A 19,436-nucleotide genomic window follows, 5' to 3' on the forward strand; every position below is an offset into this window, starting at 1 on the left:
TTCCTGCTCAGTACCTTAGTCCACTTTCAGGCAGTAGATTTGGAGTCTGGTTGTTTTCTAATTTGGCCCTTGGTTCAAAATAAATAGTCTCTGTGATCCATTGACCTCTGCGAGCCGCTCTATGTAAATTTGCAGAGACCTTTGAATGTCCTGGTAATGAAGTCTTCCTTCATTCAGGTACTTTGGATTGGGGAAGATTGTGAATAAGGTAGAATCTGCTATGCAGAAAAAATGCCTGAGGAATCTTAGGCTTGAATTTAGACAGAGCTCTTGTGAAAAATCAAATACAGCTCTTTTCAAGAAAGCACGTGCAGCTTTCCCACCATTCTAGCCAAACATACTTTTGTAAGTGCCCATTCCTTGGGCCCTGTCTGGCCCCAGTCACGACTGTTATTTCTCAGCCTTCCCCTCATGACAGGTTCTGGGCCTGGGCTCTCACAGCATCAGGCTCCCTTCTTAAAACTTGAAAGGGCACTCTACCACTTGTTGCCTCTTCAGTGTGGGCAAGACGAGCTATTTCAGGGGCCAGTCTTGGGGCAGACTCTAGTTCTTTGGAGCAGACAGGGACTGCTGAATCTTCTCCAACTCTTCCCGCAAGAATAGCCTGTCTTTAAAGGGAAGGACCGGCAGCCTGGCCCTGAAGGATTGTTCCACTGCCCACTATTTTAGCCACAGGAAACTCTTTACTGACACAGATAAGGCCATGTTTCTAGCTGTCATGTGGATTGTAGCATATCATTGCAGACCAGTGAGAGAGCAAAGACCATAAGTGGGAGCACCATGGCTAGGCTGGACCATAGTATCTGATTTCCTGGGACCTGTTAAATTTCTGAAATCATCTGTCTTTCATAATATATAAACACTTTTGAATTAATCTTGAATTAAATTGAAGACTCTTAAGGATCCCTCACTCCTTCTGTTAGGATGATCCTGTAATGCTATACCTACTCATCTTGAGATTGTTGTCCTCTTTGTGATTCCCTTGATGGCAATATATTATCCTTGGGTTCTCCCTGAGCTTTCTGCATCCCACAAACTGAGAGATTAGTATTATAGCTTGCTTTTCTTGTACCAGTCTGCGGCCTCCCCATAAATGTTCCTTACTAACATTTTGTCACTATATTTTGGTTTTAAATTTAGAAAAACATATTAAGCACAAAAAGAAGTAAACTTTAGAAAACTGAAGTTTATCACATAAACTGTACTGTGAGATAATACAGAAACTAAAGATATATGTAGTTATCCATCAGAGCTAATTCGTAATCGCGGTGGATTAAGCCTCGAAAATCCATCTAAAATACAGAGCCCTAAAGCAGTTTATGGTTTCCTGAGAGGATGCTTGTATTCTTCTGGGGGTCATTTCATTTATACATGAATCTCCAGAGTTTACAGCCTAAGAATCCTTATTGAAGCACAGTGGGTATTTTTTCGAATCCCAGATCAGCCAAACCATGTGGTCCTGCCTTAGCCTACATAGTTTTAGTAACGTGAATGTTCATAGCTTATTTTGCCAGTTTAAAAAAAAGAAAATTTAAGGGATCTCTTTACTGCTACAGTGATGTGTACATTTACAAATGCCAGACAGGAGAATAAGTAGATTAGAATTAGAAAAAATTGCTTAGTCATTCGTCATTTAGGTCCCTTTGGCCACAGGGACTGTGACCCTAAGCACCCCTGTATTCACACTGTAATAATCTTTGTACGGAATATGCTTTGTGAGGTATCATTTGAAAACTAATAACTCACTGCTCATTAATATTTTTGTGCCATGTATGTACACAGTGTGTATTAAGAGTTATGCATCTATGCTGAAATTATGGCTGAAGTGCGTTTAAATGAGGCATGTCAGGCGGTGCTGATAAACAGGTCTGCCTGAGACAAATGAATGTGTTTGCTTCCCTGGCCAGCCCAGTCATCTGGCAAAGACAATGACGATCCATTTTTATGTATTAGGCAAACAAAGCTAACAAGTGGGGAGGAGACAGTATGGTGACTACACCCAGCGGGAGAGAGAAGCTTGGGTCTGGGTTTTACTTTTCAAAGAATACACTGCAAAGATTTAGGGACAATCTACACGACAAAACCACGACAACCTACAGATGAAGCTGGCCGCTGCAGCCCTGTGATGAAGATGCTTTAAGCTGATGGGAGAAAGTTCTCCCACTACCTCTGCCAGAAGCGGTAGCGATGTTTGATGGGAGAAGCTCTCCCACTGACATAGCGCTGTCTACACAGGGGGTTAAGGTTGGTATAACTATATCGCTCAGGGGTGTGGATTTTTCACCACCGAAGTAAGTGTGTAGTGTAGACCTATTGGTCTATCAAGATGAGGGGAGGGGGCTAAACTTCAAGTGATAAGCAATTGAATCAACTGAGGGCAAGTATACACTTAAAATGCTGCATGGGTGCAACTGCATCCATACTGCTATGCTGAGGTAGCGCTTTAATGAAGATGCTCTAAGCAGACAGGAGACAGCTGTCGCGTAGGCGTAATTAATGCACCTCCCCGAGGGGTGGTAGCTATGTCGGTGGGAGAAACTCTCCCGCAGACATAGTGCTGTGCACACAGCGGGTTAGGTTAGTATAACTACGTTGTTCAGGGTTGTGGATTTTTCACACCCCTGAGTGATAATAGTTATATCAATATAGGTCTGTAATGTAGACCAGATTGTATACAATATTACCGTATTATAGCAGGCTATTGCATGAGATCTTTTATTAATATCATTGTGAATTGTATGTATTAACACCTTATAAGGAATTATGAATACTTATTAATATTATACTGTACAGTCTATGACCCAAACAAGTATTCATAATTCCTTATGTTAAGACATGCAACTAAATTAGTTATTTCTCTGAAATGTCCAGGAGAGGGCTGGACATTGCAGAACACAAGGTCTTGGGAAAATTTGGGACTGGAAGTGTGTTGGGGTCACCTTGCTGGTTGTAACCAAGGCTGGTGGAAGCCAGAGTGGGGCTGTAAGGCTGTAGACAGACTGCTGGGGTCACAGTTTCTGAACCAGGGTTGGCTGTATAGGGTGCCTGCATGTTTGTTGCAGACTGTGAGTGTTCCAGACTGGGAGCTACTGTAGCAAAGTATTGTGAGGCACTCAGGCACTCAGGGTTACTGGGTTAAGAGTTGATAACCGCTTCCTGGCTTGGAGTATACCATGAACTCCATGACATGGATATGACAAAAATAGCCACTGACCACAAAGAAAAGGACAACAAAAACATACTAGTGTTTTTCTCTGTAAATTACACATGTGGGAATGTCATTTAAACATTGCCTACAATGTATGATTAATCATGACCAACATTTCTGAAGCATGTGAAATTTAGATTTGGATTGGAATACTGTTTAGTATTCTGATATTCAAGTTATTAAAAATAACATGCCTAACTAGGACTGTATTAATGGAGACCTTTTGGAAACAAAAAAGCAGGTCTGTTACCATCAGATGGGAAATGCTTGAAAGTTTGTGAATAATTTGCCAGACTTATTGAACCACGTTACATATGAAATCAAATCAATTTTATAGATGAAAAATACAATGTATTTTACCTTGTTTAAAAATATCACAGATCACTTTCTCCTGCTGTTTTAAGAAAAATCTAGTGTGATCAAATTTAACTGTGGCAAACCTCCAATTCACTGCGGCAAGTATGCCAAGATGCATCAACTCTTTTAGAACAGGAGTGGCTGTTGCTTCTAACAGATGGTATGCCTGGCACTGGCTTTCTGGTTAATACAAACAAACATACACAAGATAACACAATTTGGTTAAATATGCCACTGTTGGATAAAAGTACTCAAGTGTCTTGTAAAACAAAAAAGCATTATTTTCTTCAAGAGATCTGCAACATGAACTTCATTCTCTTCACATTAGTAATTCTAAATGACTTCTGGATGGCTGTTTAGTAACCCCTTATAAGGGAAGGCCTACACTTAAAACTCTCCAGTGATGCATCTGTGCCACTATAGCACTTAAATGAAGATGCTCTAAGCCGACAGGAGACCACTCTCCCATCTGTGCAATTAATCCACCTCCCTGAGAGGCGGTAGCGATGTCTGACGGGAGAAGCTCTCCCGCTGACATAGCACTGTCTACACCGGGGGTTAGGTTGGTATAACTGTTGTGAAAGTGACCACTCTCTTTACAATGGGTATGATAATCAAGGTGGGATAAGCTATTACCAGCAGGAGAGTGAGTTTGTGTGTGTGTGTTTGGGGGGGGGGTGAGAAAACCTGGATTAGTGCTGGAAATGGCCCACCTTGATTTTCATACACATTGTAAGGAGAGTGGTCACTTTGGATAAGCTATTACCAGCAGGAGAGTGAGTTTGTGTGTGTGTTTTTTTGAGAAAAAAAAAAAAGTGGGGGGGGGTGAGAAAACCTGGATTTGTGCTGGAAATGGCCCACCTTGATTATCATACACATTGTAAAGAGAGTGGTCACTTTGGATGGGCTATTACCAGCAGGAGAGTGAGTTTGTGTGTAGGGGGGCGGAGGGTGAGAAAACCTGGATTTGTGCTGGAAATGGCCCAACTTGATTATCATACACATTGTAAGGAGAGTGATCACTTTAGATAAGCTATTACCAGCAGGAGAGTGGGCTGGGAGGAGGTATTGCTTCATGGTCTCTGTGTATATAATGTCTTCTGCAGTTTCCACAGTATGCATCCGGTGAAGTGAGCTGTAGCTCACGAAAGCTTATGCTCAAATAAATTGGTTAGTCTCTAAGGTGCCACAAGTACTCCTTTTCTTTTTGCGAATACAGACTAACACGGCTGTTACTCTGAAACCTATAGTTATACTGATTTAAGTCTGGAGTAGACCAGACTGAAGGCTCTTTCTACATGTAAAAGTTAAGTCAACATAGCTATGTCAGTGTAAAAAATCCACCCCTTGACCAATGTAGCTATATCAACTCCACTGCCAGGATAGATGCAGCTATATTGATGAAAGAATACGTCGGTCAATGTAGATACCATCATCTGGGGGCGGCAGTATTCCTATCTGAATAGAAAAAACCCTTTTGTTGGGTACTCACCCACAAAAGCTTATGCTCCAATACGTCTGTTAGTCTATAGTTAGTGCCACAGGACTCTTTGCCCCTTTTGTTGGTGTAGGCTGTATCTACATTACATGGCTGCGGTGGCATAGCTGTGCCAGCACAATCTCCATAACGTAGACGTACCTTCAGATATAACTGAGTTTTCATGACATCCAAGTAGGTGACAGCAACACAATAGTCTGAAGAACTCAAATAAACTGCTGATATTGAATTAACTGGAAGGCACGACCTGTTTCTCAATGGGATACCTAAATCTCTTGAGTATCAATTTTTTCTTTTATCTGCTTAACATTATAGTTGAGTTAATCGCATCATCAAGGTTAAAACTCTATTATCTCCCATGTTCAAGGGTTTATCATTTCATTTTTAAAATATCTCAAGCTGACAGGTAAGGTTGCCAGGCTGGGCTGCATTTCAGTTGCAGGTCTCACTACATTTGGTCATTTATGCCCTCATAATTATTAACTAATTAGTTAATATTTGTAAAGTACTTTGAAGATGTGGACCACTATGTAAGTGCTCATTCTCATCATCTCCAGTTCTTCATGCTTTGTCAGGATAGATCAGATGCTATACTGTTTTTGCTACTTGGTGTAATTTCATTCATTCATTCATTCATGAATCATTTTCTTTTTAAAGGGCTTAATATTTCCAGTAAGGTATCATAATGTATTGTTAATATTTCATTGTTGTTAAAATGTTTGTGTTTGTCTTTAAGTTCTCAATATTGGATATAGCTTATATCTGACCGAGAAACTCTTTTAATTCTTTCACGTATGATGCTACCATCGTGAAATATAGGAATTGTTATACAACAGTCTGCATGAGCATAAAGGTTCCCATATTGAATTTTTGCAGGATAAGAGCCGTAGAGAGCAGTGAATAAAATGGATATTGGTTTTGTATATATGGATATTATTTAATGTAAAATTGCAATATTACAAAAAAATAAACAGACCATTCAAAACAAAATTCTATACCTGATGCTTGAATTTTGACTGAGATGCTGCCTTGATTCTCCTGTTCTGTTTTCTCTGTCAATGTAGCCTTACAAACAGCAGAACTGTCTTGCTTAAGAACTTCTGGACATTCTTTAATTTCCAGTGCTAAAACATTGGACGTAGATTATGTAAAATTATCACAAAACAAATCCACAGAATAAGTAAATTCTCTAACACATTCCTCCACTTGCTAATTAAACATTTCAAATTCAGGAGGCTCCTGTGCCACAGACCAATAATTGTATATTTTACTTTGGAAAAAGAAAGTGAAAATAATTTTCTTTATTTCCTCCAAGTTCCCACACTTCCTCGCTGCAGCCACATGATACATTGGTCAGATTATGTTTGCCAAAAAGTGGGTGCTCTCAGGTCTGAATGGAATCAGACACCTCCCCTATCCATACCCTATCCATATCCTGGCAAAGTTGAGAAACTGCTCGAAGCTGCTTCTATAGCCTATTGTTTGTATAAAGGAAGATTCCTACAGGAGCACTAAGGCAGGGAAACTGCCGAGTGGAAGAGCATCTGAGAGCAGGAATTCAACTGGACAGGAAAGATCAGGAACACTGGAAATAGGGTAAGTAGGAGAAGGGCTGGAAACAGTTTACTTAAAAGAGGTCGTTCTCACTCCCTTCATCTTTACTTGTAGCTGCACCTCAGCATCGATCCCTTCTGTGTTTTTTTTTCTCTTTCTCCAATACAAATAAGAAGTCACAAGCTATCCTAAGGGTCCCCCAATATCTCTGTTCCCCTCTTCCTGGCAAAAGAGGAAGCAAGTGGCAGATTTGGAGCTAGCAGCCCCCACTTCTTGGCAAACTGGATCGATCCCTATCTCATATGGCTGCAGCTGTGAATATGAGACACTTGGGCAAAATAAAGAGGGAAAAGTAAAAAACTTTCCATCCCGCAAAGTTAAAAGCCAAAGTTCATATTCTACTGTCAAGGAGCCTACTGAATGAGAAAAGTTTATTAGGGTTCAAAATTATGCTAACCAATTACTTCTACTAGTTCTCTCCTAAATACTAATTGGGTTAAATAGTACATATAACTGGTGTCTATAAAAATAACCCACAACAGCACTTGTAATTTATTGGGAGACAGTAGGCCTTCCGCTAAAATTGGAACCATACTTTCAAAGGAATTGACATAAAATCTACATATGTTTGGATAGGCTAAACATTTATCAATCATCACTAACATACAACACTTGAGGATCACTGTCTACATTTACTTGTTTACACTATACTGAACTAAGCCTCTATCCATAGTACTACTCAGAGATGCAGTTCTAGTTAGAGTTCACTAGATGGTAACATAAGACCTTAGTTCATGTGTCCTGAGTTTGTACTTTTAGAACTGGGGTTATCAATTTCTCAAGATCTGCATATGTATCAACATAAAACAATAATACATGGTTTTATTTTTAAAATTTTATTAAAATGTCTTGCATATTGTTTTTTTAATTATGTAAGGATACAATTAAAATCCATATTAATCTGTTACACAGCACCACTTCATGCTATTATAATTAGTGCTGCAACAGTGTTTATGTTACAAACTTATTTTCCAAGGGATATATAACTCAAGCATAATCTGTGTTGAAGCTCTGCTAACCAGGGTCTGGGTCCTGCAGTATTTTATTTTTTAGTGTGATTCTACTCTGAAAAGCGACTGACCTAACATTTCATTGTCTCTCAATGACTTCTGTAGCAAAGGTGGTCAATTTATAAGTAAAAGTTTTTTCTAAGTGCCAGTCCTGCATACTCAGTCTATGAGCTAAGTTTTCTTTTCGCAGATCATCAGCAGTGATAACAGATCTTCAAACCATATTCTGTCTTCACAGACAACTGTTCAGCCTCATTGCATCACTGGGTTTGCACAGGTGTAACTAATTGGAATAGTTCTGCTGGGATAAGAAGAAACAGAATATAGCTCCCTCTTAACTGCAGGACTAACAAGAGTAGTAAGCAATAGAAACTTACTTTTGTCACAAAAATCACCAGACTTGACTCAGAACATGTCAGGGGGAGCAGACAGTCTGAGTAAGAGGATACCATTTTCTTTTCAGAGTGGAACCAAACTTTAATGCACACTGTCTAAAAAAACAACTAAAAAGAAAAATACAAAATAAGTACCATGGATGAAATACTGGATCCACTGAAGTCAATGGGACCAGGATTTCATCCCATGTAATTAATTCTATTGACTTGAATGGAGTTATACTTGATTTACAGCAGTGTAAGAGAGCAGAATTAGACCTAAAATTACAGGACAGAATGGTTCACCTACCCTCTTTCTGCCTATCCAAATTAATTTTTTCCTCATTTTGGATGAACACGTGTTTAGATCTTAGCATGATAAAACTGTTCAGAAGGTCAGAATCATCGTCACATTGTCTAGACTGTTTGAATGGTAGAGTCTTCTGGCTTTTTGTTGAGCTGTTTGGTTCAAAAGATCCTTCTTTACAGTTAAGTGAGTCAGACAAATCTTTTCTTTTCTTTTCTTGATATAAGAAATGCATTGGTCCTTCTGTCTCACTGTGCTGATTTTCCTGTCTTGTTAGCCATTCAACAGATGTATTTGCATCACATATGTTGACATGAGGTGCAGCTCCCAAATGTAATGGAGGGAATGGGCTCTTCTTTTCAGGTGAGAAATGAGAATTTGTTGTTTTGTCCCAGTGATATGCACTGACAGAAAGCAGTCCTTGATTAGTAAGGGAACTCTTCTCTTCAAGCCACCCTAAAAGATAAAATTAGTTTTCTCCATTGCAATTTTGATTACTCCTAATAGAATCTACTGTTCTGGATAGAATATATAACCCAAGAATGTTCTTGTCCAATCCAATTGAATAGAACTCTGCAGAGTTCTTTTCTGATTTTTTTCTTCTTCCTTACTTAGGTTGTTAGAATCCACTGCTGGCATGTTTGAACTGATATGTTATTCCCACATAAGAAATTCCAAAGTTGAGAAAACAGAAAGCTCCAAAGCCATTATATCAACTCCGAAGTGAAGCTATACACAATTAACTTATAGATGGTGATAGATTTAATGCAACCTAGCATGATGGTTCTATCACCAATGCAGTCTGCCGTAGTGTCACTGACATTTTGAGAACTTGTTTGACTTTCCCTTTCAACCTTACATGAAAGAATGTAAAAGACGAGCCTGTGACAAGCTCAGAAATTAATAAAACACTAAATAAGCACAAGGTGAGTCTGCCCAGAGCAGTGGCTCCATATTAGAGGAAATCAAAGTTAAAGGTAAGAAAACTCTTACTTTTTACCTATGCTGGATCCACTGCTCTGGACAAAAACCATAACTCATGGAAAGCAAGCAGGGACCATAATCCTCTTCACCAAGTAAGGAAGGTAATAAAATAGCAAACAAATGAAAAACGGGTCACTAAAACGAAAGATCAGAGGTACCTGTGGATAAAGAATAAGGAGTGAGGGTGGGATTCACAAAGATACTTAGAAATCCAAGTCTCATTTTTAGGCACCACTGCGATCAAGAAAACTCCCACTTGGCCAGAACCTAACTCTGTATGTGCCCAAACTCACTAGGTGCTTTAATTAAACAATTCAATACTTAAATACTATTTGGCTAGAGAAACAGTTACTGACTCTATAGCCTAGTGGTTAGGACAATCACCTGAGAGGTGGCAGAAGGAAGGGGGACTTAAACTGGGGTTGTCCCACATCCTATCCACTTGGCTAAAGATTGTAAGGGAGGTCCTGCTCCTCCTCTTCCATTTTGTTTCAGGTCCTGCATGCATCTTGGGTGGCTGAATGCCTATTTTCCTCCAGTTCATGGCTTGCTAGCACAGTTAGGTGCCTCCATGAAGCCTAGATTTAAGAGCCTATCTCTGAGAGAGGGGCAGGGCTTAGCGCATACCTCTCTGCTCAGTATCTCCCACTGGCTAGCTTAGGTGGCTCCTTGCCTTGTGTGCTGGCTTAGTGGACTGCAATCTATGGTGCCTCTCTCTCCTAATTAATTGTATAGGGACCGTAGGCACCTAACTCAGGCTTTAGGGATTGTAGTGTTCTTGTGATTTTTCTAGGATCCTGCTCCACAAAGGTGTTTAGGTTCCTAACTTCCACTGATTTGGTATTAGCATTAGAACTATGCTCTATTAGAGGACTTTCCCTCTCACTTACGTTCTCTTCTCCTAATATTTTCCTATTTTCTTCTGTTACTGATCCTTTACTAATCCTTTGATTACTGCAAAAAGGATGGACCAGAGACACTTGTAGGCTGATGGTATGAACTGATAGACCACTTTGTTGCACTATTTATGGGCCTACCAGCAGTGTTCCTCAAAAGGTGGCACACTGGGCTAGGTTGAACTTCTGTGCACACAGAAGGACCCTGATGGAGAGAACCAGGCTTAACTTATCAGGTTTGAGTGAGAGGGAACAACTGATGGATTGGTGAGGGAAATGGTGCTCAACCTGGGTCCCCAATCCTGCAGTCTCCTGAGCAGACTGGTAGTAGAGTTGGGCTTGCAAAGGATGTTAAACCTCTCTCCTGGGGACCAAAGAAGCTAGAAACTGTGAGTAGTGGAGAGGATCCAGAAAACCATTTCCTGCTCTTGTAAAGAGGATGAGGAAAATTGTGAAATGGGATCAGCACCAATGATGAGGGTCCCTTGGGGCTACAGGACCATAGAAACCAGTTACTGTAACTCATGACGCCTTCTTAGCCTCTGCTACAGACTGTATTTCCATGCTAGAAGGCTCCGCAAGGTGCAGTAGTCTGGCTATGCCTTGCTAAAAAGTTCTGCAGCTCTGGATTAATAAGGACCCAGATCACTGCTGCTGTCAATGGGTGGAAGGAGTGGGCTCTTCCAAGTCCGACTGTAAGATGCTCTCACCAATGTTGGCAAGGAGGTGCTGGGAAGAGTGCGGAGCAAGAGGAATCCCTTCCCAATAGTTCTTCCTTCATGAGTGAATGATTTAGTAGGAAGGAGATGGGGCAGTTCAAACTTGAATCTATTCTCCAAAAAGAGCTCCAGCTGGTGGGAGGAGACAGCAAGGTGGGTGCTACTAAGCTGCTTCTTCACATGATGCTAGACAGGGGAAGCCAGTGGAAGTAGTTCTTTAGTCTACCCAAAGCTGCTGTTGTAACAGGAGCATTCGGTAAAACTGCTGCTAAAGGAATCCTCAGCAAGCTCCACGCTTCATATAAGAGAATCTTTGCTGCAAGATGTTGGCCATTTCAAGAAGCCAAACAGAGACTAAAGAACCCAGGCTTATAGAGAGAGCAGAAAAGGAACTGCTGCTGTTCCAGCAGAGGTACAGAAATACTGGGGATAACATGGTCAGTTCAGCACACACATAAACTAGGGAACTATCAACCTAAGGGAAAAAAAATTCCTGTGAGATACCTGACCCCCCATTTCCTATCAACTGTATTGGGCAACAATACCCATAAGCTATGACTTTTGCATAGAACAGTGAGTGCTGTGTAGGAGAACACAAGAATGATCTAGAATGGATTCTATTGTACCTGTTACATGTTCTAGTTGAAGGGACATTATAAGGTTATGAATGCATGAGAAATATAATATACTGTACTAACTATTCAGTACAAGCATATGACAGCTTCATGATAAAAATCCCCATAATGATAAACTGTGTGTGAAATAGCAAGAAATTTGACTATGAATGTGGGTAACTGTGCTTAATGCAAGCGTTTGTAATATAAGAAAATAAAAAGGATGTGATTTGATGCATTTTAGAGCTGCAATTTCCCAAAATCCTAACCCTTTGTATTACTTCTGTATATTCATGTTAACAATACTGTAGCTAAATGCACTGCAATATGTTCTGTCTCTACAGAGCTGCCACAGCTAGGTGGTAGTGTTCTTCCATTTGAGTTGCACGCAAATAGCCTTACAAATCTGCATAGTGAATGAATCCATGCATAATATTGTATACTGATGAATCTTCACTATAATAGAAGCTGAGTTAACTAAAACAGGTCCCGTGCCACTGGCCTATCCTAGAAGAAGCTGGAACCATATAAGAGTCTGCTACATCAACATATTCTCTATTATGGTGATATTAATTAATAATAGTAATTAATAATACTTTGAAATTATTATATCCCTTTCAAAAGTTCTCCTGCCAGGTATTTCATTAGAAACATTAAGGGCCTGAAGTGGCTAATTTGTGCTTGCAACTACCATAATTCGCATATGCAATCATGGTAACCACAAATTAAATATGCAAGTGCACACATACTTTTATCCATGCAACTGACAATCTTAGCTTTTTGTAAATCAGAGTTTAGAGTAATAGTGCTGACTAATTTATGCTTTTCCGAGTTCTTTTCTTTTTGAGAATGAGAATTTTTCTGATTCCTTTCTTAGTTGGTGCTATGCTAGTATCCATCACTGAACTGCATGACGGATCTTCTGTTAAAAAAAGAAAAGGAGTACTTGTGGCACCTTAGAGACTAACCAATTTATTAGAGCATAAGCTTTCGTGAGCTACAGCTCACTTCCTCAGATGCATATCGTGGAAACTGCAGCAGGCTTTATATATACACAGAGAATATGAAACAATACCTACTCCCACCCCACTGTCCTGCTGGTAATAGCTTATCTAAAGTGATCATCAGGTGGGCCATTTCCAGCACAAATCCAGGTTTTCTCACCATCCACCCCCTCACACACAAATTCACTCTCCTGCTGGTGATAGCCCATCCAAAGTGACAACTCTTTACACAATGTGCATGACAATCAAGTTGGGCTATTTCCTGCACAAATCCAGGTTTTCTCACATCCCCCCCACCTCACCCCCATACACACACAAACTCACTCTCCTGCTGGTAATAGCTCATCCAAACTGACCACTCTTCAAGTTTAAATCCAAGTTAAACCAGAACATCTGGGGGAGGGGGGTAGGAAAAAACAAGAGGAAACAGGCTACCTTGCATAATGACTTAGCCACTCCCAGTCTCTATTTAAGCCTAAATTAATAGTATCCAATTTGCAAATGAATTCCAATTCAGCAGTTTCTCGCTGGAGTCTGGATTTGAAGTTTTTTTGTTTTAAGATAGCGACCTTCATGTCTGTGATTGCGTGACCAGAGAGATTGAAGTGTTCTCCGACTGGTTTATGAATGTTATAATTCTTGACATCTGATTTGTGTCCATTTATTCTTTTACGTAGAGACTGTCCAGTTTGACCAATGTATATGGCAGAGGGGCATTGCTGGCACATGATGGCATATATCACATTGGTGGATGTGCAGGTGAACGAGCCTCTGATAGTGGCTGCACATCCACCAATTTGATATATGCCATCATGTGCCAGCAATGCCCCTCTGCCATATACATTGGTCAAACTGGACAGTCTCTACGTAAAAGAATAAATGGACACAAATCAGATGTCAAGAATTATAACATTCATAAACCAGTCGGAGAACACTTCAATCTCTCTGGTCACGCGATCACAGACATGAAGGTCGCTATCTTAAAACAAAAAAACTTCAAATCCAGACTCCAGCGAGAAACTGCTGAATTGGAATTCATTTGCAAATTGGATACTATTAATTTAGGCTTAAATAGAGACTGGGAGTGGCTAAGTCATTATGCAAGGTAGCCTGTTTCCTCTTGTTTTTTCCTACCCCCCCCCCAGATGTTATGGTTTTACTTGGATTTAAACTTGAAGAGTGGTCAGTTTGGATGAGCTATTACCAGCAGGAGAGTGAGTTTGTGTGTGTATGGGGGTGAGGTGGGGGGGATGTGAGAAAACCTGGATTTGTGCAGGAAATAGCCCAACTTGATTGTCATGCACATTGTGTAAAGAGTTGTCACTTTGGATGGGCTATCACCAGCAGGAGAGTGAATTTGTGTGTGAGGGGGTGGATGGTGAGAAAACCTGAATTTGTGCTGGAAATGGCCCACCTGATGATCACTTTAGATAAGCTATTACCAGCAGGACAGTGGGGTGGGAGTAGGTATTGTTTCATATTCTCTGTGTATATATAAAGCCTGCTGCAGTTTCCACAATATGCATCTGAGGAAGTGAGCTGTAGCTCACGAAAGCTTATGCTCTAATAAATTGGTTAGTCTCTAAGGTGCCACAAGTACTCCTTTTCTTTTTGCGAATACAGGCTAACACGGCTGTTACTCTGAAACCTGTCTGTTAAAAAAGATCTCCTTGCCATTCTTGTCATTGAACTTTTCTATCAAAAACAAATATACTTACTTTCTAACTGAAATTGTGTAATTTGTGAGAATACTTCCTCTTCAGTAGAAAACAGGCTATTTGCACTACCCAAATCAGTGCTTAGTTGCTCCAAAGAATCTGGTAATACCAGATTTAGTCCTGAATGAATCCACCAGTCTGATTTTAATGGGCTAAACACTGGAGCTTCCACATGGACAGACATAATCTTTTTCAGTTCTGTAACTGTATGATGTTGAAATGTAGGTTCAACAGTCTGATTCTCTATAAAAAACAAGACAAAAACTACTATTAATGGACTAGAAACATGAGAGAAGAACATTTTTGACAGTAAAATCACAAAAAAATATTCATGACTTATGTATATCCCTTGGTATATCTTTCCATAACTAATTCAGTATCAGCACTTGCCTGAACAGCAAAGAAAGAAACATTTACATAGCTTAGTAAGATGTAAATTTTTTCACCTTGTTTTTTGTGTTCAATTCCCCAGCTGTAATTATATCTCTAGTCTGTTGATATAAACCTGCATTACCTGGATTACAAATGATTCGAGATTTATTCATTATCTATGAGTTTACCTTCCATGCTTGCAAGCATCTATTATAATGATTATCTGAAAACTGTAAATAGTAAATAGACTATTTTACAAATGAGGATGTAACTCACTTATCTCACAGAAGTCTTTTGGTGTTGTTTCTTAACACTAACTGTTGGGGTCAGAAATAATTTATGACTTAGTTGTTTTTGGTTCCATATTCCACTTCCTAATGTGTGCGTTTGGCATTGGAAACTTATCACTTAGTTCTCCATGAATATGATTCCACTAAGGAATTTATTAGTATGGATTTTTAAAAATTATTTGAAGATAAGAACATACTCTATAATGAAAATTAATATTTCAACAGAGCTTGTTTAAAGTTAGGTTTTGTTACTGAGTTTTAGAAATTACTATACCCATTAAAATAATTATCAGGAGGTGAACTGAAGATTTTCAAACTGGGGGAAGGCTGTCATTATATACAAACTACCACTGTGGAAAGACAAACTAGTTATCTGCCTTACAAGAAGATTTATATAGAGGAAAAAATCAAACATCCCACCTTAGATGAATTGGGATATATTTTTAGTGTGCAAACAGGAGCAATATTCGCACGTTCCTTGCATTCTACATTCATTTTATCAACATTGAAAATGTATCATCAAATATCTGCATTGTATTTCTTCAAGCACTTCCCAGATTAATTTCTATGTTGCTGTAATATTTCACATACAGCTCTTCTATATCAGTTCAATATATCGGAATTCATACTTCCTTACCTTCAAGCAAAAGAGAGTTCACAGCATTTTGGTATTTTTCTGACTGCCACACCAGGCACTCTAAGTTCTTCTTAGTTGTCTCTGTAAGCAGAATACTAAAACAAAGAAACAGAAAATGAGACACGTGGTAAGAAGCTTAAATCATAGCTTTAGATTTTCAAACCAACACATTTAGAGAAAGTAATTTTGCAAAAGTATTTACTTTCTCTCCAATCTTCTACTTTCTCTTATTGACTCATTTGGGAAAATCTTTCCTCCTCATCTGTGGGTGCAGTGGGCTTTCTGGCTGCAGGACCAATGTGGTTCCACTCCTCAAAGAGGGGAAAAGATTAGGGGTATATATACCCTTTGAATGGCCTGGAGGCAAGCAAGGGGAAGCTAGTGGTAGGGAGGGAGACTAGAGGTCCCCTGTCAAGAGGATGCTTTAGTCCTTCCATGTCTGTGGAGGGAGGATATTAAGATTGTGAAGGGTACTCACTCTAGCAAATATAATAGAGAAGCAGCCATGGAACAGCCCTGCTGATACTTCTGTCGCCACATGGATATCCCCAGCACTCGGCCAATGTACTCACTGTGTGCTTCTCTGCTGAGGACTTTGGAGGATTCACTGCCATGGAGGTATGAGTCCTCACCTTCCCCAAGGAGGAAGCTGGATCTTCAGGATATTAAGCCTCCTTACAGGAGGACAGCCTTAAAGCAACTCTCTTGGTCTTTTCAAGCTCCATGCACTGAGACCATGCACAGGGTGTATTCCCTGGAGTAATGTTTCTCTCCAAGGCAAAGCACACAATGGACAAAACCATCGGCAATGAACATCTCACAGAATGAGGCCATAAATTAACAGAATCCAATGAAGCTAGTTTTGCACTAATTTGGAGGAGGTTGTACCAGTTGTAGTCTCATTAAACTTTTACTTACCTGTTACCAACAGGAGAAATAGGTTCTGCCTGAAGTCCTGCATGAAGTGAATTCACATGTGATTTTTGTGGTCTGCATGGCGGAGTTAGCGGTATTTCTACTTCATATTGAGGACATAAAGCGTAACTAACTGGGAATTGCAGAAAAATGACACCACATTTCACAAAAAAGTGAAAGAAATGTAAATATTTATGTATAACTGACACCAGTTGCATTTTGTGTTTCAAATTTATTATGACGATTTTATGTTTTATCACTTGAGCAATAAAGACCAAATTGTGGTACTTTAATATCTAGACAACAGGGGTAATAGTAATGCATAAGTCACACTTTTTTACTGCTTTTCTATGTGACTCTGGGAATCTCTGCACATCTAGCCAACCATTCAGAATTTAAAATCACCAGCTATTATTTTGGGGCATTTTTTAAAATTAAATGTTGATCAGCTGTGGCCCAGTTATGTAGCTCTTACATAGATGGAATGGCTCTTTCAAATTATATTTGTGATGGTTCTAATATCAATACGAAACCAGCAAGTCTGCAACTCAGATACCTCAAACTCTGAGGGAGTCAATTATTGTTTCATATGCAAATAAAATTCAGTGTTACTTACAGTCCTAGTCTTGTAAATGCTTGTCACAGAAGACGACCACTGAAATCAATTCCATTTCAATTGATGTTCCATATGCAGAGCACTTGCAAGATTAGACCGTATATTTTTAACCAGCTATGCAAACAAGATTGCGGAGTCAAAGCAATCTCTTGTAGGTCACATTTACTGCCCTATTTTTTACAGTAAAATGAATTACAGACATGCTTACTGATTTTTCTAGCTTACAAGGAACTTGTTTCTTTGGTTGTTTTTTTTTTCTTTATTTTTTTAACTGTAATTTTTTTTACTAAGCTAAAAGCTAGTTACAAACAAAGCTAGCCAAGTGCAAGCGGTAAGGATGTTCCATGCAGGTCTGTCTTGCAGTCACAGGTGGTAAAAACCTGAAGAACAACTGGCCTCACTCTGCCCTTTATGTTCTCAGGAGGGGTGAGAGGCTAGGGTGCGAGCTCACTCTGGGCACAAGTGCATCCCACCTGACATCTCTGGCCATAGATTCTGATCTCAGATGCACAGGATATGTGTGCATCAAATAATGGAACACATATGGATAATCAAAGAATAACAGTTCTTAAAAACTGCCACTGGATTTGCTTATATAGCACTTCCTACCTGCCTCACTGCATTCCAGTGGATTTCTGTTTTGATTGAAACAAACCTCTTCCATTGTGGGACAGTATTTTGAAATTTCTATTTCATTTGTAATATTTGCAGTAAGATCTGAAAAGAGATAAAAAGGTGCCACAAATGATAACCATTTTATTTCCTTTTTTCCCTCAAAGCTGTTTCTTACACAATGTTTTGTTTCTGTATTTATTCATCCCCCGTTATCATTTTGAATTTATCAATACAAAGTACTGCAGTTACCATCAGTTACCATGCAAACAGCAGAAGGTGTTCATAAGACCATAACAATTGCCATATGTGATCAGGCCAGTGGTCCATCTAGTCCAATATCCTGTCTCTCACAGTGATTAGTACCAGCTGCTTCAGAAGAAGATGCAAGAAACCCTGTATTAGCTAGATGTGAAATAATCTGTCCTTAGGGAAAGTTTCCTCCTAACTTATGGAACACCGCTCCCATGGGTGGCTTGTCAGCAACTGGGATCAAACAGACGACTTCTGGACCTAAATACATGAGCCTCTACTGCCTGAGCTTAAAAAACCCCCTTTTTAATTCTCTCATTTGCCAAAATGAATAAATAGTCATTTTTTTCTGGCCAAATTGAGACCTCGGCCACAGTCTCCACGGCTGCACAGGTAAGTTACTGATTACAAGCACAGATTTAAAAACTGAGCAGTGTCACTGAAAATGTAACACTAATCCTGCAAAGCCAGAGCGTTTCTGATGTTTCCAAAACTCTTCTTTTTTAATATTTACTATTTGACTTTGAATATTCTTGTTATCCATATAAATATCTAATCCTTTTTGGAAACTTGCTAAGATCTTGGCCTAAATTATACCCCATGACAATAAGTATCACAGGTTAACTGTATTTTGTGTGAAAAATGATTTATTTTATCAGCTTTGTATGTCACTTTTCAATTTCACTGAATGTCCATTTGTTCTTTTATTTAGAGAAAAAAGCTAATGCTTTAAAATTCTAGACAGATGTTGTTGATTCCTGGTAAAGGGCTTCTTTGAGAGAGAGAGAGAGAGTGAGAGTTCCCTCCCTGTCCTGCCCTAGCTTCCCAGGGCTGAAAATAGCTGTACTGACCTACCAAATCACAGCAGATACATATCATCCCATCCAGGGATATATGAAAAGCTGCTCTGCTTTGGATACAAGAGGAAGGATATAAGATGTGCAGTGGGAATCCTGGGAAATAGCAGGTTCATGAAAGAGTTTACCCTGGTCTGTGTTTAAATTGTTAATCATGTTATTCAGTTCATGGAAACATTTGATAGACATGTGGGAAGAATATTGGACGTTGGCAGGGTTGTAGTGTTTTTTCTGAGCCACTAGAAGCCTCAGAAACACAAACATTGTGGAAGGGTATTTTACTAATTTTTGTTTTTTGCTTAGATGTGTTCTGATGCTCATCTCAGGCTTTCCATAATGTTTTGAAGGAGAACTCTAATATGCATACTAAGTCATAATAACAATACTTAGCACTCATGAAGTGTATAAGAATTGAGATTACATTTTAACATGCATTGACAACAGTTTGCTATATACATTTGTACTGTGAAAGTGCTGCCATCACTATTTATTATTTTGTTTCCCTGGTCTAATGCTTTAGATATTGATTTTTCTTTTACTCGTTTGTATGTACAATTGTGAAAATTACAATTAGTTTACAAA

The 19,436-nt window shown here is 39.3% G+C and overlaps 1 protein-coding gene across 1 annotated transcript in view; it reads right to left on the bottom strand.

Annotated features, from left to right (window-relative positions):
* SHOC1 (shortage in chiasmata 1) overlaps window positions 1-19,436 on the bottom strand; it is a 119,165-nt gene that overhangs the window by 49,859 nt on the left and 49,870 nt on the right. Inside the window, exons 9-15 of the mRNA XM_073346129.1 lie at window positions 17,743-17,850; window positions 16,521-16,650; window positions 15,603-15,697; window positions 14,304-14,546; window positions 8,372-8,824; window positions 6,062-6,187; window positions 3,569-3,745 (exon numbers count right to left, since the gene is read on the bottom strand). Of these exons, the coding sequence (XP_073202230.1) occupies window positions 3,569-3,745; window positions 6,062-6,187; window positions 8,372-8,824; window positions 14,304-14,546; window positions 15,603-15,697; window positions 16,521-16,650; window positions 17,743-17,850 (1,332 nt within the window). The remainder of the gene's footprint in view (window positions 1-3,568; window positions 3,746-6,061; window positions 6,188-8,371; window positions 8,825-14,303; window positions 14,547-15,602; window positions 15,698-16,520; window positions 16,651-17,742; window positions 17,851-19,436) is intronic.

The sequence above is a fragment of the Lepidochelys kempii genome, chromosome 5, assembly GCF_965140265.1.
Source record: "Lepidochelys kempii isolate rLepKem1 chromosome 5, rLepKem1.hap2, whole genome shotgun sequence".
Taxonomy (NCBI): domain Eukaryota; kingdom Metazoa; phylum Chordata; order Testudines; family Cheloniidae; genus Lepidochelys; species Lepidochelys kempii.